The 22,807-nt window shown below is 48.8% G+C and overlaps 1 protein-coding gene across 3 annotated transcripts in view; it reads right to left on the reverse strand.

Moving 5' to 3' along the window:
• Nucleotides 1-22,807, reverse strand: part of PRKAG3 (protein kinase AMP-activated non-catalytic subunit gamma 3) — an 81,370-nt gene that overhangs the window by 32,415 nt on the left and 26,148 nt on the right. For all 3 annotated transcript variants that reach the window (XR_008847043.1, XR_008847044.1, XM_056534814.1), the window contains exons 4-7: nt 21,720-21,801; nt 3,681-3,739; nt 224-269; nt 42-96 (exon numbers count right to left, since the gene is read on the reverse strand). Coding sequence is in view for 1 of the 3 variants with exons in the window: in XM_056534814.1 (XP_056390789.1) it covers nt 42-96; nt 224-269; nt 3,681-3,739; nt 21,720-21,801 (242 nt within the window). In the remaining 2 variants the exon portion in view is untranslated. The remainder of the gene's footprint in view (nt 1-41; nt 97-223; nt 270-3,680; nt 3,740-21,719; nt 21,802-22,807) is intronic.

The following is a 22,807-nucleotide window of genomic DNA, read 5'->3' on the forward strand; positions in this document are numbered from 1 at the left end:
GGGCACTCAGCACGGGACGCTGCTATAACATCCAACATTACCTGTCACCGGGGGCAATGTAGATCAGGGGCTTAAAGGAACTCTGCAGGTAAACCTCTACAAGACAAGAAAATCACTCAGATACTCAAAGAAAACCGAAGAACAGAAAAAAATAAAACTATATATGCAGTGTATATATATATATATATATATATATATATATATATATATATATATATATTACCTCTCCACGTTTCTATCTTATGCTCCTCCAGCTCGTATATCTGCACCTAATAAAAAAACAAATCGGTAATATAATAAGACAAATATACCAACAACATAGAGGGAAACTTAAAGGAAAACTGTCACATATTTTCTCCCGCACTATCCACAGGTATTGGTGGATAGTGCGGGAGACGCTGATTAAAACGAGCCCTACCTTGGTCTGATCCGTGCCGCCGTTCGCCCGCAATTGTAGTTTTAATCTCTGTTTATATCCTGCTGTAACTGGCAGAGGTGGGGCTTCTGCGGGCTAACGGACACTGACGTCAGCGCCGCTCGTGCCGCTCATGAATATTCATGAGCAGAGCTGACGTCAGTGTCCGTTAGCCCGCAGAAGCCCCACCTCTGCCAGTTACAGCAGGATATAAACAGAGATTAAAACTACAATTGCGGGCGAACGGCGGCACGGATCAGACCAAGGTAGGGCTCGTTTTAATCAACGTCTCCCGCACTATCCACCAATACCTGTGGATAGTGCGGGAGAAAATATGTGACAGTTTTCCTTTAAATGGGTACTCCCGTGGAAAACTTTTTTTTTTTTTTTTTTTGAAATCAACTGGTGCCAGAAAGTTAAACAGATTTGTAAATGACTTCTATTAAAAAAAATCTTAATCCTTCCAGTACTTATAAGCTGATGAATACTACAGAGGAAATGCTTTTCTTTTTGGAACACAGAGTTCTCTGCTGACATCTCTGTCCATTTTAGGAACTGTCAAGAGCAGCATATGTTTTCTATGGGGATTTTCTCCTACTCTGGACAGTTCTTAAAATGGACAGAGATGTCAGCAGAGAGCACTGTGCTTGTGATGTCAGCAGAGAGCACTGTGCTCGTGATGTCAGCAGAGAGCACTGTGCTCGTGATGTCAGCAGAGAGCTCTGTGTTCCAAAAAGAAAAGCATTTCTTCTGTAGTATTCAGCAGCTAATAAGTACTGGAAGGATTAAGATTGTTTAATAGAAGTAATTTACAAATCTGTTTAACTTTCTGGCACCAGTTGATTTAACAAAAAAAAAAAAAAAAAGTTTTCCACGGGAGTACCCCTTTAATCTAATCTGTGCGCAGAGGCCATTTTGGATTCTGAGGGAAGTTGGGTGGAAGTCTCTGTGGAGCCTGTAAGGAAGTGGTATCCAAACTGTGGACCTTTAGATGTAGCAAGACTACAACTCCCAGCATGCCCGGACAGCCGATGGCTGTCCGGGCATGCTAGGAGTTGTAGTCTTGCAACAGCTGGAGGTCCACATTTGGAGACCACTGCTGTAAGGCATATTGGGTCACTCCACTTTTTCTGACTCTAGAACAACTAATCTGAATCGTTTTGTTGTGCTGCACCCCCCTCCCCCTACCATGCTGGTGCGGGGAAAGCTGAGTCACCGGCAAGCTCTGCACACTGTAATGGTGGTCTTACTAGTTGTCACCCAGCTTTCCAATCCAGCGAAAAAATCAGAGTAGTTTTCCAGTGACATAAACTACTCCCATTCTGCTCTATAACTAAGCAGATGTGCCATTCAGGGATTTGAGAAAGTTGAGTGACTGACAAGCTCTGTGGAGGCTATAATAGTGGTCATACTGGTCAGCAAGCTTGTCACCCAGCTTTCCCAATTGGGTAGCTTTGCAAAGACATATAAATTGCTCCCATATTGCTGTATAACTAAGCAGATGTGCCACTCAGAGTCTGGGAAAGTTAGGTTACTGACAAGCTCTGCAGGGACTGTAATGGAGGTCATATTGATTGCACCCAGCTTTCCCATCCAGCGGACAAAGCTGGGTAGTATTAATCTGACGTATGAATTGCCCTCATACTGCTGTATAACAAAGCAGACATTCAGGGATCTGGTAAAGTTAAAGGAGTACTCCGGTGGAAAACTTAAAAAAAAATAAAAAATCAACTGGTGGCAGAAAGTTAAACAGATTAGTAAATTACTTCTATTAAAAAAATCTTAATCCTACCAGTACTTATTAGCGCTATATACTACAGAGGAAATTCTTTTCTTTTTGGATTTCATTTCTGTCACAAACACAGAGCTCTCTGCTGACCTCTGCTGTCCATGTCAGGAACTGTCCAGAGCAGGAGAAAATCCCCATAGCAAACATATGCTGCTCTGGACATTTCCTAAAATGAACAGAGGTGTCAGCAGAGAGCACTCTGTTTGTGACAGAAAAGAAATCTAAAAAGAAAATAATTTCCTCTGTAGTATACAGACGCTAATAAGTACTGGATGGTTAAGATTTTTTTTAATAGAAGTAATTTACAAATCTGTTTAACTTTCTGGCACCAGTTGATTTTTTTTTATGGTTTTCCACTGGAGTACCCCTTTAAGTGACTGACAAGCCCTGCAGGAGCTGTAATGGGGGATGCATTGGTTGTGACCCAGCTCTTCCAGATCAAAAAACAAGTCTGGGTAGTTTTATGAGGGTATCACCTGATCCAGTGCTGATTTACCATTCAGGGATCTGAGAAAGTTAAGTGACTGACAACATTAGGCTGCATTCACATCTCGTTTTGTACATACGGGTGCCGGATCTGGCTGGGGGAGGGGAAAACCGGGCGCTCCCGTACCCCAGCCGGATCAGCCCCTGACTTCATTCACTTTAATGAGCCGACCAGAATCAAACGGTGACTCCGGTCGGCTCAGTTTTGACCCGTATGCGGTTTCCTGACCGGACCGAAAACCGTAGTATACTACGGTTTTAGGTTCGGTCCAAAACCAGATAGTGGGCTTACTGGTTGTCACCCAACTTTCCTAAGCCCGCAAACTAGTCTTGGTAGCTTAGCCGTCATATATCATCTCCTGCATAACTACGTAGGTTTGCCAGTCAGGGGAAAGCTGAGTGAGTTGTGGGGTAGCATTAAAGGGGTACTCCAGAGGATAAAAGAAATGTTTTCACATTAACTGGTGCCAGAACGTTATACAGATGTGTAAGTTACTTCTATATAAAAATCTTAACCCTTCAGCTGCTGTATGCTCCACAGGAAGTTATGTAGTTCTATCCAGTCTGACCACAGTGCTCTCTGCTGACACCTCTGTCCGTGTCAGGAACTGTCCAGAGCAGTAAAGATTTTCTATGGGGATTTGCTCCTACTCTGGATAGTTCCTGATAAGGACAGAGGCGGCAGCAGAGAGCACTGTGGTCAGACTGGAAAGAACTAGACAACTTCCTCTGGAGCATACAGCAGCTGATAAGTGCTGGAAGGATTACGATTTTTCTATAGAAGTAATTTACAAATCGGTATAACTTTCTGGCACCAGTTGATTTGAAAACATTGTTTTTCCTCCAGAGTACCCCTTTAGGGCCCATATATACTTTGGAATTGAAATCCTGAGCTACCATTGATTTCAATGGGTTTCCTGTAGGGTCAGGCCTGGGATTGGCTGCTATGGCTTCCTATGTACTATCCCCATTTATAGATCCTTCTCGTACCAGCGGAGCCTTGTAGTATCTGTGCAGGATGTTGATGAAGTCGGTGATGGTCAGCATCCCTGCAAAACCAAAAGACATCTGTCAGTCCCAAAAAATCTGTGATCAGAACGTATGGAGGACGATGAGATCCGACCGCATAACCTAATAACCTAATAATCATCTGTAATCCCCAGCACGTGGGTTATATCTGCTGACAGCAGGCACAGAGCAGTGCGGACATATGTAAAATGTATGGAGCAAATAATCTCACTCCTACAAGTAAGTGCAAGTAAGCAAACTGCAAGTCCTGGCTCACCTGTGGGTCTAATGCAGTGTTTCCCAACCAGGGGGCCTCCAGCCAAAAGCTGTCCGGGCATGCTGGAAGATGTAGTTTTGCACCAGCTGGGGGCACCATGGTTGAAAAATCTAATGACTGAAAACAGCGTAGATTCCTATGATACCAACCCTGTGAAAGATCTTATGATAGATCTCTATGATAGATCTCTATGATAGATCCCTATGATAGATCCCTATGATAGATCTCTATGATAGATGCTTATGATAGATCCCTATGATATATATCTTTGATAAATGCTTATGATAGATCCTATGATAGATCTCTATGATAGATCTCTATGATAGATGCTTACGATAGATCCCTATGATAGATGCTTATGATAGATCCCTATGATAGATCTCTATGATAGATGCTTATGATAGATCCCTATGATAGATCCCTATGATAGATCTCTATGATAGATGCTTATGATAGATCCCTATGATAGATCCCTATGATAGATGCTTATGATAGATCCCTATGATAGATCTATGATAGATGCTTATGATAGATCCCTATGATAGATCCCTATGATAGATGCTTATGATAGATCTCTATGATAGATGCTTATGATAGATCCCTATGATAGATCCCTATGATAGATGCTTATGATAGATCTCTATGATAGATCTCTATGATAGATCCCTATGATAGATCCCTATGATAGATTCCTATGATAGATGCTTATGATAGATCTATATGATAGATGCTTATGATAGATCCCTATGATAGATCTCTATGATAGATGTTTATGATAGATCCCTATGATAGATCCCTATGATAGATCTCTATGATAGATCTCTATGATAGATGCTTATAATAGATCTCTATGATAAATGCTTATGATAGATCTCTATGATAGATCCCTATGATAGATCCCTATGATAGATGCGTATGATAGATCTCTATGATAGATGCTTATGATAGATCCCTATGATAGATCCCTATGATAGATCTCTATGATATATGCTTATGATAGATCCCTATGATAGATCTCTATGATAGATCTCTATGATAGATGCTTATGATAGATCCCTATAATAGATGCCAATGATAGATCCCTATGATAGATGCATATGATAGATCTCTATGATAGATGCTTATGATAGATCCCTATGATAGATCTCTATGATAGATTCTCTATGATTGATGCTTATGATAGATCTCTATGATAGATCCCTATGATAGATCCCTATGATAGATCCCTATGATAGATCTCTATGATAGATGCTTATGATAGATCCCTATGATAGATGCTTATGATAGATCTATGATAGATCCTTATGATAGATCCCTATGATAGATCCCTATGATAGATCTATGCTAGATCTCAATGATAGATCCCTATGATAGATCCCTATGATAGATTCCTATGATAGATGCTTATGATAGATCTCTATGATAGATGCCTATGATAGATCCCTATGATAGATCCCTATGATAGATCTCTATAATAGATGCTTATGATAGATCCCTATGATAGATGCTTATGATAGATCTATGATAGATCCCTATGATAGATCCCTATGATAGATCCCTATGATAGATGCTTATGATAGATCTATGATAGATCTCTATGATAGATCCCTATGATAGATCCCTATGATAGATTCCTATGATAGATGTTTATGATAGATCTCTATGATAGATCTCTATGATAGATCCCTATGATAGATCCCTATGATAGATCTCTATGGTAGATGCTTATGATAGATCCCCATGATAGATGCTTATGATAGATCTATGATAGATCTATGATAGATCTATGATAGATCCCTATGATAGATCTCTAGGACGTGCGGGTCCTTATTGTCTAGTCCACCCCTAGTCACCTCTCATCTAGGTATTAGTTATCTAGTAATTATTTACGATATATATATATATATATATATATATATATATATATATATATATATATATATATATATATATATATATATATATAGGATTGTATAAATGTATATAAATAGTTAATTACCTGTACGGAGTGTAGCAGGACCTGCGGGTCACGTGATCAGGTAAACTCTATGGTTTTTGCTTGAGGACCTTTGGAGGTCCCTGTGACGTATTGCAACCATCATTCTTTGTGACGGTGAGGGACAGATATTCGGACCAATCAGAACAACCCCGCCCCTGCCCATATAAGGGAGCGGCGGCCATTGTTAGCTCTCTTTTCTCGTGGGCTGTTGACAGGGAAGGATCTGCGATGCTGTCATCAGTGAGTTTAGGCCTGAGCCTTGCGGCGACAGCTGATCTCCTCTAAACCGTGAGTGTATCGATTCCTAAGCACTCTGCATGATCACCGGACCATATCTATCCCCTAAATCCGGACGGATCTTCAAAATTACCCTAAATTCAGAGACTTATAATACAATTCAAGGTCCGCAACAACTGTCAGTCACTGAACTATACAGAGACTGTTTGAATGAGACTGTTATTGTGCGTTTGATGTACCGCAAGCATTTAAGTAAAGTTTATCCAAGTTCAACTACTTTGTGGACCTTCAGTCATTGTATGCATGCAACTCCTTCACGCTAATCTGAGCTGTAACGGATTGAACCATCTTTCCAACCTCAATAAAGCCAGTTAACCATAACCTTGCGTTGGAGTAATTATTTGCCCAATGCCTGGCACAGGTAAAGCTGGTCTACCTCTGTTGGTGTATAGGTCAACCAAGCCCTGGCGTCACGATACGGTTAATTACACATTACCCATTCCGACACCACAATTAGGGCACAATAATGAAGCCACATTACACTTGTCTGAAAAGGGCCTTATCCTTAGTATAGCTTGTAAAATTACCAGCCATTGTGTGTTTAGATTAATATATAAAATAATAATGAATGCTGGGACGTGTGGTTCAGGGAGGAAGGATGTAGCTAAATTCTCTTAATTCGGTTTTAGTAAAAGATCATTGTTGCTGCATCCTGGGAGACATAAGTCATAAGACCTGGGATTTGTAACAACACATGAAGCAGTTTTATTATCTGTTTGCCTGGTGGTAACGCTTTCAGCTGCAGTAAAGGTAACTGTCACGATGCCGGCTGGCAGGTAGTGGACCCTCTGTGCCAGAGAGGGATTGGCGTGGACCGTGCTAGTGGACCGGTTCTAAGCCACTACTGGTTTTCACCAGAGCCCGCCGCAAAGCGGGATGGTCTTGCTGCGGCGGTAGTGACCAGGTCGTATCCACTAGCAACGGCTCACCTCTCTGGCTGCTGAAGATAGGCGCGGTACAAGGGAGTAGGCAGAAGCAAGGTCGGACGTAGCAGAAGGTCGGGGCAGGCAGCAAGGATCGTAGTCAGGGGCAACGGCAGAAGGTCTGGAAACACTGGCAAGGAACACACAAGGAACGCTTTCACTGGCACTAAGGCAACAAGATCCGGCAAGGGAGTGCAAGGGAAGTGAGGTAATATAGGGAAGTGCACAGGTGAAAACCCTAATTGGAACCACTGCGCCAATCAGCGGCGCAGTGGCCCTTTAAATCGCAGAGACCCGGCGCGCGCGCGCCCTAGGGAGCGGGGCCGCGCGCGCCGGGACAGAACAGACGGGGAGCGAGTCAGGTAGGGGAGCCGGGGTGCGCATCGCGAGCGGGCGCTACCCGCATCGCGAATCGCATCCCGGCTGGCAGCAGGATCGCAGCGCCCCGGGTCAGAGGACGTGACCGGAGCGCTGCAGCGGAGGGAGTGAAGCGAGCGCTCCGGGGAGGAGCGGGGACCCGGAGCGCTCGGCGTAACAGTACCCCCCCCCTTGGGTCTCCCCCTCTTCTTGGAGCCTGAGAACCTGAGGAGCAGACTTTTGTCAAGGATGTTGTCCTCAGGTTCCCAGGATCTCTCTTCAGGACCACAACCCTCCCAGTCTACTAAAAAAAAATTTTTCCCTCTGACCTTTTTGGCAGCCAAAATTTCCTTGACCGAGAAGACGTCCGAGGAGCCGGAAACAGGAGTGGGAGGAACAGATTTGGGAGAAAAACGGTTGAGGATGAGTGGTTTGAGAAGAGAGACGTGAAAGGCATTAGGGATACGAAGAGAAGGAGGAAGAAGAAGTTTATAAGAGACAGGATTAATTTGACACAAAATTTTGAAAGGACCAAGATAGCGTGGTCCCAACTTGTAGCTAGGGACACGGAAGCGGACATATTTAGCGGAGAGCCATACCTTGTCTCCAGGGGAAAAAACGGGGGGAGCTCTTCTTTTCTTATCCGCGAACCTCTTCATGCGTGAAGAAGCCTGTAAGAGAGAATTTTGGGTCTCTCTCCATATAATGGAAAGGTCACGAGAAATTTCATCCACAGCGGGCAGACCAGAGGGCAAGGGGGTAGGGAGGGGGGGAAGAGGGTGACGGCCGTACACCACGAAAAATGGGGATTTGGAGGAAGATTCAGAGACCCTGAAGTTATACGAGAATTCGGCCCATGGAAGGAGATCTGCCCAGTCATCCTGGCGGGAGGAAACAAAATGTCGCAAATAATCACCCAGGATCTGGTTAATTCTTTCTACTTGTCCATTGGACTGGGGATGATATGCAGAGGAAAAATTTAATTTAATCTTGAGTTGTTTACAGAGAGCTCTCCAGAATTTAGACACGAATTGGACCCCTCTATCCGAGACAATCTGCGTAGGCAACCCGTGAAGACGAAAAATGTGTACAAAAAATTGTTTAGCCAACTGAGGCGCAGAAGGAAGACCAGGAAGAGGGATGAAATGTGCCATTTTGGAGAATCGATCAACGACCACCCAAATAACGGTGTTGCCACGGGAAGGGGGTAAATCAGTAATAAAATCCATACCAATCAGAGACCAAGGCTGTTCGGGGACAGGCAGAGGATGAAGAAAACCAGCGGGCTTCTGGCGAGGAGTCTTATCCCGGGCACAGATAGTGCAGGCTCGCACAAAGTCCCCAACATCCGTCTCCAGAGTCGGCCACCAATAGAAGCGGGAGATGAGTTGCACAGATTTCTTGATGCCCGCATGACCTGCGAGATGGGAGGAGTGACCCCATTTGAGGATTCCGAGGCGTTGGCGTGGAGAAACAAAGGTCTTTCCTGGAGGAGTCTGCCTGATGGAGGCAGGAGAAGTGGAGATCAGGCAGTCAGGTGGAATGATGTGTTGCGGAGGGAGATCAACTTCTGAGGCATCCGAGGAACGAGAGAGAGCATCGGCCCTAATGTTCTTATCGGCAGGACGAAAGTGAATCTCAAAATTAAATCGGGCAAAGAACAGAGACCACCGGGCCTGGCGAGGATTCAGCCGTTGGGCCGACTGGAGGTAGGAGAGGTTCTTGTGGTCGGTGTAGATAATAACAGGAAATCTTGATCCCTCCAGCAGATGCCTCCATTCCTCAAGTGCTAATTTAATGGCTAGAAGCTCTCGATCCCCGATGGAGTAGTTCCTCTCCGCTGGAGAGAAGGTCCTAGAGAAAAAACCACAAGTGACAGCATGCCCGGAAGAATTTTTTTGTAGAAGAACAGCTCCAGCTCCTACTGAGGAGGCATCAACCTCCAATAGGAAGGGTTTGGAAGGGTCAGGTCTGGAGAGCACGGGAGCCGAAGAAAAGGCAGACTTGAGTCGTTTAAAGGAGTCTTCTGCTTGAGGAGGCCAGGACTTGGGATCAGCATTTTTTTTGGTTAAAGCCACGATAGGAGCCACAATGGTAGAAAAATGTGGAATAAATTGCCTGTAATAATTGGCGAACCCCAAAAAGCGTTGGATAGCACGGAGTCCGGAGGGGCGTGGCCAATTTAAGACGGCAGAGAGTTTGTCTGGATCCATCTGTAGTCCCTGGCCAGAGACCAAATATCCTAGAAAAGGAAGAGATTGGCATTCAAACAGACATTTCTCAATTTTGGCATAGAGTTGGTTGTCACGAAGTCTCTGAAGAACCATACGGACATGCTGGCGGTGTTCTTCTAGATTGGCAGAAAAAATTAGGATATCGTCCAGATATACCACAACACAGGAGTATAACAGATCACGAAAAATTTCATTGACAAAGTCTTGGAAGACGGCAGGGGCATTGCACAGTCCAAAGGGCATGACCAGATACTCAAAGTGTCCATCTCTGGTGTTAAATGCCGTTTTCCACTCGTCCCCCTCTCTGATGCGGATGAGGTTATAGGCGCCTCTTAAGTCCAATTTAGTGAAGATGTGGGCACCTTGGAGGCGATCAAAGAGTTCAGAGATGAGGGGTAAGGGGTAGCGGTTCTTAACCGTGATTTTATTAAGACCGCGGTAGTCAATGCAAGGACGTAGGGAGCCATCTTTTTTGGACACAAAGAAAAATCCGGCTCCGGCAGGAGAGGAGGATTTACGGATAAAGCCCTTTTTTAGATTCTCCTGGACGTATTCGGACATGGCAAGAGTCTCTGGGGCAGAGAGAGGATAAATTCTGCCCCGGGGTGGAGTAGTACCCGGGAGGAGGTCGATAGGGCAATCATAAGGCCTGTGAGGAGGTAGAGTCTCAGCTTGTTTTTTGCAGAAAACATCCGCGAAGTCCATATAGGCCTTAGGGAGACCGGTTACTGGAGGAACCACAGAGTTACGGCAAGGGTTACTGGGAACCGGTTTTAGACAGTTCTTGGAACAAGAGGACCCCCAACTCTTGATCTCCCCAGTGGACCAATCCAGGGTTGGGGAATGAAGTTGAAGCCAGGGAAGTCCAAGGAGAATCTCCGAGGTGCAATTGGGAAGGACCAAAAGTTCAATCCTCTCATGATGAGATCCGATGCTCATAAGAAGGGGCTCCGTGCGGAAACGTATGGTACAGTCCAATCTTTCATTATTTACACAATTGATGTAGAGGGGTCTGGCGAGCCTGGTCACTGGGATGTTGAACCTGTTGACGAGAGAGGCCAAAATAAAATTTCCTGCAGATCCAGAGTCCAAGAAGGCCACTGTAGAGAAGGAGAAGGCAGAGGCAGACATCCGCACAGGCACAGTAAGACGTGGAGAAGCAGAGTAGACATCAAGGACTGTCTCACCTTTGTGCGGAGTCAGCGTACGTCTTTCCAGGCGGGGAGGACGGATAGGACAATCCCTCAGGAAGTGTTCGGTACTAGCACAGTACAGGCAGAGGTTCTCCATACGGCGTCGTGTCCTCTCTTGAGGTGTCAGGCGAGACCGGTCGACCTGCATAGCCTCCACGGCGGGAGGCACAGGAACAGATTGCAGGGGACCAGAGGAGAGAGGAGCCGAGGAGACGAAACGCCTCGTGCGAACAGAGTCCATATCTTGGCGGAGTTCCTGACGCCTTTCAGAAAAACGCATGTCAATGCGAGTGGCTAGGTGAATAAGTTCATGTAGATTAGCAGGAATTTCTCGTGCGGCCAGAACATCTTTAATGTTGCTGGATAGGCCTTTTTTGAAGGTCGCGCAGAGGGCCTCATTATTCCAGGACAATTCTGAAGCAAGTGTACGGAATTGTACGGCATACTCGCCAACGGAAGAATTACCCTGGACCAGGTTCAACAGGGCAGTCTCAGCAGAAGAGGCTCGGGCAGGTTCCTCAAAGACACTTCGGATTTCCGAGAAGAAGGAGTGTACAGAGGCAGTGACGGGGTCATTGCGGTCCCAGAGCGGTGTGGCCCATGACAGGGCTTTTCCGGACAGAAGACTGACTACGAAAGCCACCTTAGACCTTTCAGTGGGAAACAGGTCCGACATCATCTCCAGATGCAGGGAACATTGGGAAAGAAAGCCACGGCAAAACTTAGAGTCCCCATCAAATTTATCCGGCAAGGATAAGCGTATCCCAGGAGCGGCCACTCGCTGCGGAGGAGGTGCAGGAGCTGGCGGAGGAGATGACTGCTGAAGCTGTGGTAGCAACTGTTGTAGCATAACGGTCAGTTGAGACAGCTGTTGGCCTTGTTGCGCTATCTGTTGTGACTGCTGGGCGACCACCGTGGTGAGGTCAGCGACAACTGGCAGAGGAACTTCAGCGGGATCCATGGCCGGATCTACTGTCACGATGCCGGCTGGCAGGTAGTGGACCCTCTGTGCCAGAGAGGGATTGGCGTGGACCGTGCTAGTGGACCGGTTCTAAGCCACTACTGGTTTTCACCAGAGCCCGCCGCAAAGCGGGATGGTCTTGCTGCGGCGGTAGTGACCAGGTCGTATCCACTAGCAACGGCTCACCTCTCTGGCTGCTGAAGATAGGCGCGGTACAAGGGAGTAGGCAGAAGCAAGGTCGGACGTAGCAGAAGGTCGGGGCAGGCAGCAAGGATCGTAGTCAGGGGCAACGGCAGAAGGTCTGGAAACACTGGCAAGGAACACACAAGGAACGCTTTCACTGGCACTAAGGCAACAAGATCCGGCAAGGGAGTGCAAGGGAAGTGAGGTAATATAGGGAAGTGCACAGGTGAAAACCCTAATTGGAACCACTGCGCCAATCAGCGGCGCAGTGGCCCTTTAAATCGCAGAGACCCGGCGCGCGCGCGCCCTAGGGAGCGGGGCCGCGCGCGCCGGGACAGAACAGACGGGGAGCGAGTCAGGTAGGGGAGCCGGGGTGCGCATCGCGAGCGGGCGCTACCCGCATCGCGAATCGCATCCCGGCTGGCAGCAGGATCGCAGCGCCCCGGGTCAGAGGACGTGACCGGAGCGCTGCAGCGGAGGGAGTGAAGCGAGCGCTCCGGGGAGGAGCGGGGACCCGGAGCGCTCGGCGTAACAGTAACAAAAAACGCTTGCGATAATCTATCATCTTTAACATTGTTGCTGTTGTGCAATTTTATTATACACTGTATTACACTGAGCAATAGGTTATGCCTAGTGCAGGGCCTTATTATTGTCACGATGCCGGCTGGCAGGTAGTGGATCCTCTGTGCCAGAGAGGGATTGGCGTGGACCGTGCTAGTGGATCGGTTCTAAGTCACTACTGGTTTTCACCAGAGCCCGCCGCAAAGCGGGATGGTCTTGCTGCGGCGGTAGTGACCAGGTCGTATCCACTAGCAACGGCTCAACCTCTCTGGCTGCTGAAGATAGGCGCGGTACAAGGGAGTAGACAGAAGCAAGGTCGGACGTAGCAGAAGGTCGGGGCAGGCAGCAAGGATCGTAGTCAGGGGCAACGGCAGGAGGTCTGGAACACAGGCTAGGAACACACAAGGAAACGCTTTCACTGGCACGATGGCAACAAGATCCGGCAAGGAAGTGCAGGGGAAGTGAGGTGATATAGGGAAGTGCACAGGTGATCAGACTAATTGGAACCACTGCGCCAATCAGCGGCGCAGTGGCCCTTTAAATCGCAAAGACCCGGCGCGCGCGCGCCCTAGGGAGCGGGGCCGCGCGCGCCGGGACAGGACCGACGGAGAGCGAGTCAGGTACGGGAGTCGGGGTGCGCATCGCGAACGGGCGCTACCCGCATCGCGAATCGCATCCCGGCTGGAGGCGGTATCGCAGCGCCCCGGGCCAGTGGACCTGACCGGAGCGCTGCAGTGAGGAGAGTGTAGCGAGCGCTCCGGGGAGGAGCGGGGACCCGGAGCGCTCGGCGTAACAGTACCCCCCCCCTTGGGTCTCCCCCTCTTCTTAGAGCCTGAGAACCTGAGGAGCAGACTTTTGTCTAGGATATTGTCCTCAGGTTCCCAGGATCTCTCTTCTGGACCACAACCCTCCCAATCCACTAAAAAAAAGGTTTTCCCTCTGACCTTTTTGGATGCCAGAATCTCTTTGACGGAGAAGATGTCCGAGGAGCCGGAAACAGGAGTGGGAGGAACAGATTTGGGAGAGAAACGGTTGATGATAAGTGGTTTAAGAAGAGAAACGTGAAAGGCATTAGGAATACGAAGAGAAGGAGGAAGAAGAAGTTTGTAAGAGACAGGATTAATCTGGCACAAAATTTTGAAAGGACCAAGATAGCGTGGTCCCAACTTGTAGCTAGGGACACGGAAGCGGACATATTTAGCGGAGAGCCATACCTTGTCTCCAGGGGAAAAAATGGGAGGAGCTCTTCTTTTCTTATCCGCGAACTTCTTCATGCGTGATGAAGCCTGTAAGAGAGAATTTTGAGTCTCTCTCCATATGATGGAAAGGTCACGAGAAATTTCATCCACAGCGGGCAGACCAGAGGGCAAGGGGGTAGGGAGGGGGGGAAGAGGGTGACGGCCGTACACCACGAAAAATGGGGATTTGGAGGAGGATTCAGAGACTCTGAAGTTATACGAGAATTCGGCCCATGGTAGAAGATCTGCCCAGTCATCCTGGCGGGAGGAAACAAAATGTCGTAAATAATCACCCAAGACCTGGTTAATTCTTTCTACTTGTCCATTGGATTGAGGATGATATGCAGAAGAAAAATTTAATTTAATCTTGAGTTGTTTACAGAGAGCCCTCCAGAATTTAGACACGAATTGGACGCCTCTATCCGAGACGATCTGCGTAGGCAACCCGTGAAGACGAAAAATGTGTACAAAAAATTGTTTAGCCAACTGAGGCGCTGAAGGAAGACCAGGAAGAGGAATGAAATGTGCCATTTTGGAGAATCGATCAACGACCACCCAAATAACAGTGTTGCCACGGGAAGGGGGTAAGTCAGTAATAAAATCCATACCAATCAGAGACCAAGGCTGTTCGGGGACAGGCAGAGGATGAAGAAAACCAGCGGGCTTCTGGCGAGGAGTCTTATCCCGGGCACAGATAGTGCAGGCTCGTACAAAGTCCACAACATCCGTCTCCAGAGTCGGCCACCAATAGAAGCGAGAGATGAGTTGCACAGATCTCTTGATGCCCGCATGACCTGCGAGATGGGAGGAGTGACCCCATTTGAGGATTCCGAGGCGTTGGCGTGGAGAAACAAAGGTCTTTCCTGGAGGAGTTTGCCTGATGGAGGCTGGAGAAGTGGAAATCAGGCAGTCAGGAGGAATGATGTGTTGCGGAGAGAGTTCAACTTCAGAAGCATCCGAGGAACGAGAGAGAGCATCGGCCCTAATGTTCTTATCGGCAGGCCGAAAGTGAATTTCAAAATTAAATCGGGCAAAGAACAGAGACCACCTGGCCTGGCGAGGATTCAGCCGTTGGGCAGACTGGAGGTAGGAGAGGTTCTTATGATCGGTGTAAATAATAACTGGAAATCTTGATCCCTCCAGCAGATGCCTCCATTCCTCAAGTGCTAATTTAATGGCTAGAAGCTCTCGATCCCCGATGGAGTAGTTCCTCTCCGCCGGAGAGAAGGTCCTAGAAAAAAAACCACAAGTAACAGCATGCCCGGAAGAATTTTTTTGTAGAAGGACCGCTCCAGCTCCTACTGAGGAGGCATCAACCTCCAATAGGAAGGGTTTGGATGGGTCAGGTCTGGAGAGCACGGGAGCCGAAGAAAAGGCAGACTTGAGCCGTTTAAAGGCGTCTTCCGCTTGAGGAGGCCAAGACTTGGGATTGGCATTTTTTTTGGTTAAAGCCACGATAGGGGCCACAACGGTAGAAAAATGTCGAATAAATTGCCTGTAATAATTGGCGAACCCCAAAAAACGTTGGATAGCACGGAGTCCGGAGGGGCGTGGCCAATCTAAGACGGCAGAGAGTTTGTCTGGATCCATTTGTAGTCCCTGGCCAGAGACCAAGTATCCTAGGAAAGGAAGAGATTGGCATTCAAACAGACATTTCTCTATTTTGGCATAGAGTTGATTGTCACGAAGTCTCTGAAGAACCATACGGACATGCTGGCGGTGTTCTTCTAGATTGGCAGAAAAAATCAGGATATCGTCCAGATATACAACAACACAGGAGTATAAGAGATCACGAAAAATTTCATTAACAAAGTCTTGGAAGACGGCAGGGGCGTTGCACAGGCCAAAGGGCATGACCAGATACTCAAAGTGTCCATCTCTGGTGTTAAATGCCGTTTTCCATTCATCCCCCTCTCTGATGCGGATGAGATTATAAGCACCTCTTAAGTCCAGTTTGGTAAAGATGTGGGCACCTTGGAGGCGATCAAAGAGTTCAGAGATGAGGGGTAGGGGGTAGCGGTTCTTAACCGTGATTTTATTAAGACCGCGGTAGTCAATGCAAGGACGTAGGGAGCCATCTTTTTTGGACACAAAGAAAAATCCGGCTCCGGCAGGAGAGGAGGATTTACGGATAAAGCCCTTTTTTAAATTTTCCTGGACGTATTCAGACATGGCAAGAGTCTCTGGGGCGGACAGAGGATAAATTCTGCCCCGGGGTGGAGTAGTGCCCGGGAGGAGGTCGATAGGCCAATCATAAGGCCTGTGAGGAGGTAGAGTCTCAGCTTGTTTTTTGCAAAAAACATCCGCAAAGTCCATATAGGCCTTAGGGAGACCGGTTACAGGAGGAACCACAGAGTCACGGCAAGGGTTACTGGGAACCGGTTTTAGGCAGTCCTTGGAACAAGAGGGCCCCCAACTCTTGATCTCCCCAGTGGACCAATCCAGGGTTGGGGAATGAAGTTGAAGCCAGGGAAGTCCAAGGAGAATTTCAGAAGTGCAATTGGGGAGGACCAAAAGTTCAATCCTCTCGTGATGAGATCCGATGCACATTAGAAGGGGCTCCGTGCGGAAACGTATGGTACAGTCCAATCTTTCATTGTTTACACAATTGATGTAGAGGGGTCTGGCGAGACTGGTCACCGGGATGTTGAACCTGTTGACGAGAGAGGCCAAAATAAAATTTCCTGCAGATCCGGAGTCCAAGAAGGCCATAGTAGAGAAGGAGAAGGCAGAGGCAGATATCCGCACAGGCACAGTAAGACGTGGAGAAGCAGAGTAGACATCAAGGACTGTCTCACCTTTGTGCGGAGTCAGCGTACGTCTTTCCAGGCGGGGAGGACGGATAGGACAATCCTTCAGGAAGTGTTCGGTACTAGCACAGTACAGGCAGAGATTCTCCATGCGGCGTCGTGTCCTCTCTTGAGGTGTCAGGCGAGACCGGTCGACCTGCATAGCCTCCACGGCGGGAGGCACAGGAACAGATTGCAGGGGACCAGAGGAGAGAGGAGCCGGGGAGAAGAAACGCCTCGTGCGAACAGAGTCCATATCCTGGCGGAGCTCCTGACGCCTTTCGGAAAAACGCATGTCAATGCGAGTGGCTAGGTGAATGAGTTCATGTAGATTAGCAGGGATTTCTCGTGCGGCCAGAACATCTTTAATGTTGCTGGATAGGCCTTTTTTAAAGGTCGCGCAGAGGGCCTCATTATTCCAGGATAATTCTGAAGCAAGAGTACGGAATTGTACGGCATACTCGCCAACGGAAGAATTACCCTGGACCAGGTTCAACAGGGCAGTCTCAGCAGAAGAGGCTCGGGCAGGTTCCTCAAAGACACTTCGGATTTCCGAGAAGAAGGAGTGTACAGAGGCAGTGACGGGGTCATTGCGGTCCCAGAGCGGTGTGGCCCAAGACAGGGCTTTTCCAGACAGAAGGCTGACTACGAAAGCCACCTTAGACCTTTCAGTGGGAAACTGGTCCGACATCATCTCCAAGTGCAGGGAACATTGGGAAAGAAAGCCACGGCAAAACTTAGAGTCCCCATCAAATTTATCCGGCAAGGATAGGCGTAGACCAGAAGCGGCCACTCGCTGCGGAGGAGGTGCAGGAGCTGGCGGAGGAGATGATTGCTGAAGCTGTGGTAGTAACTGCTGTAGCATAACGGTCAGTTGAGACAGCTGTTGGCCTTGTTGCGCTATCTGTTGTGACTGCTGGGCGACCACCGTGGTGAGGTCAGCGACAACTGGCAGAGGAACTTCAGCGGGATCCATGGCCGGATCTACTGTCACGATGCCGGCTGGCAGGTAGTGGATCCTCTGTGCCAGAGAGGGATTGGCGTGGACCGTGCTAGTGGATCGGTTCTAAGTCACTACTGGTTTTCACCAGAGCCCGCCGCAAAGCGGGATGGTCTTGCTGCGGCGGTAGTGACCAGGTCGTATCCACTAGCAACGGCTCAACCTCTCTGGCTGCTGAAGATAGGCGCGGTACAAGGGAGTAGACAGAAGCAAGGTCGGACGTAGCAGAAGGTCGGGGCAGGCAGCAAGGATCGTAGTCAGGGGCAACGGCAGGAGGTCTGGAACACAGGCTAGGAACACACAAGGAAACGCTTTCACTGGCACGATGGCAACAAGATCCGGCAAGGAAGTGCAGGGGAAGTGAGGTGATATAGGGAAGTGCACAGGTGATCAGACTAATTGGAACCACTGCGCCAATCAGCGGCGCAGTGGCCCTTTAAATCGCAAAGACCCGGCGCGCGCGCGCCCTAGGGAGCGGGGCCGCGCGCGCCGGGACAGGACCGACGGAGAGCGAGTCAGGTACGGGAGCCGGGGTGCGCATCGCGAGCGGGCGCTACCCGCATCGCGAATCGCATCCCGGCTGGAGGCGGTATCGCAGCGCCCCGGGTCAGTGGACCTGACCGGAGCGCTGCAGTGAGGAGAGTGTAGCGAGCGCTCCGGGGAGGAGCGGGGACCCGGAGCGCTCGGCGTAACAATTATACAGTTTTATGTATGCGCTGCTTGTTTTGGGTCCATCATTAAAGGGGTATTCCGGGCAAAAACATAATATCCCCTATCCAAAGGATAGGGGATAAGATGTCTGATCGTGGGGGGCACACTGCTGAGACCCCCCACGATCTCCCTGCAGCACCCGCATTCTATGCATTCCATGTGGGGCCGCGTCTCCAGTTCTGGAAACCTCTGGGTTTCCGGGACTGGGGATGTGACGTCACGCCACGCCCCCTCCATTCATGTCTATGGGAGGGGGCGTGACGACCGTCACGCCCCCTCCCATAGACATGAATGAAGGGGGCGTGGCGTGACATCACGTCCTCAGTCCTGGAAACCCAGAGGTTTCCCAAACTGGAGACACAACCCCCATAGAATGCGGGTGCTGCAGGGAGATCACGGGGGTCCCAGCAGCGGGCCCCCCGCGATCAGACATCTTATCCCCTCTCCATTGGATAGGGGATAAGATGTTTTTGCCCGGAATACCCCTTTAAAGAAAACATCAGAAGTCTGGCAGGACGGACAGGGTTACTACATGATTTCTAAGACTCTGCGACTCCACAGCAAAAGCCAAGACTTGGAACAGGGGGTGAAACTCTGCAGGAGCAGACGATATGCCAAAAATACTACAAGGACGCGGCGACAACAGGAAGTCACTGAACGTCCAAAGAGCTGGAGACCCTCAAGGATCAGCTACGGTTATTGTTCATGGGGCCACAATGAGAAGGGGAAATGGGCTTTATCAGAGGGAATCGTTGTTCTACAAGGAGGTAGTGACAACTGATTCAGGAAGTCAAAGAACATCTAAGGATTCTTTTGCACTGCTGTTAGGACGTGACCGGCACCTATGAATATTTAAATTTAGCCAGTGGGCCTGCCCCAAGATGCAAGTCAGCGCTGGAAGAGGGGTACCTTCGGGGGATCAGGGCTCCAGACTGCAGGTAGGTATAGCAGTCTCAGACCCTGAATCGGTCTCCTGTTCACCCGCACTATAACCCAGTGTATCGGGTTATAGTGCGGGGGAGACGGGTGACCGTTTTCCTTTAAGGTTATGGGACTCCACAGCAAAAGACGTGGAGTGGAACAGGAGGTGAAACTCTGCAGGAGCAGTGGACTTGCCAAAAATATTACAAGGATGCGGCGACAACAGGAAGTCGCAGAACATCCAAGAAGAACGTCCAAAGAGCTGGATCAGCTCAAGGATCAGCTACGGTTATTGTTCATGGGGCCACAATAAGAAGGGGGGAAATAGGCTTCATGAGAGGGAATCACTGATAATAAAAGGAGGTAATGACAACAGAAGATCCAAGAAGAACGTCCAAAGAGCTGAAGACCCTCAAGCATCTGCTGAGTTCATGGGACCACTCAGGGCCGTGTGAAGGAATTTGGGGACCCAAGCAAAATAGACATGGAGCCCCCCCCTCTCCCAAGCAGGTAGTACCCCCAGATTAACTACCCCCCCTAGTAGGCAGGTAGTACCCCCAGATTAACCCCCTCCCTCCCAGTAGGAAGATAGTACCCCTAGATTAGACACACACCCCCCCCCCGGCTGGTACCTCTGCTGCTGCAGTTCCCGGGAATTCAGGGCAGAACCTTCCCCAGTCCCCAGATAAGAGCTTGCACAGCTACACGTAACGCGTGGTAATGATGTTCTCGCGCGTCACGCTCTCAGAATACCTAGGGCCAGCGTCAGGATGTAGTAACACAGGCGCTTGAATTCTGGGAGCATGACGTGAGCGAACATCAATACGAGGAGGACGCACGTAGCTGTACGGCACTTAACTGGGGGTGGGGACATACTGAGTTCCCAGCTACTACAGGTGAACCGGGCACAAAAATAGGAGCCGCAGGCCGGGTGGCTTTAGTCTCTGCCTCCCACTCCAGGCTCTCACACTGCTGCCGAACTGGGATAGGGGCAGGAGGACGGCCCTGCACAACAAGCACCGGCTCTGCTCCGGGCCCTGGGCCCCAAGCAATTGCTTGGTTTGCCTGTTCTGTAGCGACGGGCCTGGGACCACTATAAGAAGGGGAAATGGGCTTTATGAGAGGGAATCGTTGTTATACAAGGAGGAAGTGACAACTGATTCAGGAAATCAAAGAACATCTAAGAAGAACGTCCAAAGAGCTGAAGACCCTCAAGCATCATTCATGGCTATGGGACTCCACAGCAAAAGACAAGACTTGGAACAGGGGGTGAAACTCTGCAGGAGCAGCCAACATGCCAAAAATACTACAAGGACGCGGCGACAACAGGAAGTCACAGAACATCCAAGAAGAATGTCCACAGAGCTGAAGACCCTCAAGGATCAGCTATGGTTATTGTCCATGGGGCCACAATAAGAAGGGGAAATAAGAGGGAATCGCTGCTATACAAGAGGAACATCAAGGCTCATCTCACATTTCACACTTGGATATGGCACTGGACACTGCCTATAGATGCGGAAAATGCTACCGCTAAGTTGGCAATTTATTCAAACATTTCCAGGAGGAATAACAGGTGTGGTGTACTGCAGAGATCTAAGACGGCACACCCCAGAATTGTTGTCTCAAGGGAAAAATAGACATTTACAAAAATAAAAAAAAGTCAATAGAACCAAAATGTCTTCTTTAGGCTAAGTTTCCACTTGTTTTTTTTTCTGGCAGTTTTTGGAAAACAGCCACTGCAGTTTTTGAGCCAAAGTCAGAAATGTATTCTAAAGGAATAGGACATATAAAGGAAGGACTTACACTTCACCTCCCTTATGGATCCACTTCTGACTTTGGCTCAAAAACTGCCAGAAAAAAACCAAGTGGAAACTTAGCCTTACAGAGTTGTCTGGTTAAAAAAAGAGTTAAAATAAAAAATTATATACCCCATTAGTCGGCATTTCCTGTTAATAGTGGGGAGACTTTTATGTGGGTCCCTCATTATTATTCAAGACTAAAGGGTAGTAGAGAGAGCATGATTTTCTTTGGAGGACCTTGTCACGTAATACTTCATTTGCCCTGTGGTGTCGCTGCAGGGTAACTGAACAGCTGCAACCCGATTCTCTAGAACAGTGCATGTCAACCAGGGTGCCTCCAGTGGTTGCAAAACTACAGCTCCCAGCCAAAGGCTGTCCGGGCATACTGGGAGTTGTTGTTTTGCAACATAGTTGTAATATACATTGTATGAATTAATTGCAGCTCCTTTAAGACACAGGGTACCCCCCCCCCCCTCTCACACACACACACACACACTGTAAATTGTTGATTAACACTCAATAAAAATAAATATATTCCCGATATCGTCCCCACTATCAGATGTTACACTGAAACTTACCCACAAAGCAATGCTGCTTGCTGTCCCAGAGAGGCGCCGCCCGCACCCCATTCGCCACCAGGGCCAAGAAGGCTTTCTTAATCTGTTAAAGGGAAGAAAACAGAAACGGGAAGACGTCAGGAATCTGAATACGATGCTAACAAAGACAGAAACAAGGTCGACTTATTGCCAGGAAACGCTGGGGCCAAGAACGAAAGATTTTTTTGTTTTAACTTTGCAGAAGACAGATGATTTATAATGTGTTTGGCTCATACAGAGACACAGTGAGATTGAGCAGAGCTGGATCAGCGCCGCAGAGGCCCCGGATACCTACGGTTTGGGTGCTCCCTTACAGCCTTTTTGGAGTTATTAATAAATAGAGCATGTAAAAATGCTCTTCATTGATAAAATAAAGCTGCCATACAGTGCCAACATAACATCATATATGGACAACAGGTACCCATGTTCCAGCTGTGTCAGGATCCGGACTGGTATGCGGGGAGGACACGGGTGGTTCATCCTCTGTGTCAGTGAGGTGATGGCGTGGGCCGTACCAGGGGAACGGAATCTAAGGGGTTACTGGTTTTCACGAGAGCCCGCCGCAGCGGCAGGTAACTTGCAGGACTTGCAGCGGCAGGTAACCCCCAGGTCGTTACACCCGATAGCAACTCAATCTCACTGACAGCTGAGACAGGTGCAGTACACAAGGACAAGGTAAGAGCAAGGTCGGACGTAGCAGAAGGTCTGGGCAGGCAGCAACGGTTCGTAGTCGGGGACAACGGCAAGGGTCTGGAAACACAGGCAATGGAACACACAGCAACGCTTTCTCAGGGCACAAGGCAACAAGATCCGGCAGGGACAGGAATGGGAAGTGGGTTTTTATGGTGTGGGGAGTGCTTGGAACTAATTGGGCCAGGCACCAATTAATGGTGCACTGGCCCTTTAAATCTGAGAGACCAGGCACGCGCCCTAGAGAGCGGGGCCACACACGCCGGGACTGAGCAGAAAGACGGGGCCAGTGAGTGACACGGGAGATCGCATCCCCGCCGAGGGACACAGAACAGCACTCACGGTCAGACTCGCTGACCGGGGCGCTGCAAGCAGGAGAG

This window comes from Hyla sarda, chromosome 8 (genome assembly GCF_029499605.1).
Source record: "Hyla sarda isolate aHylSar1 chromosome 8, aHylSar1.hap1, whole genome shotgun sequence".
Taxonomy (NCBI): Eukaryota; Metazoa; Chordata; class Amphibia; order Anura; family Hylidae; genus Hyla; species Hyla sarda.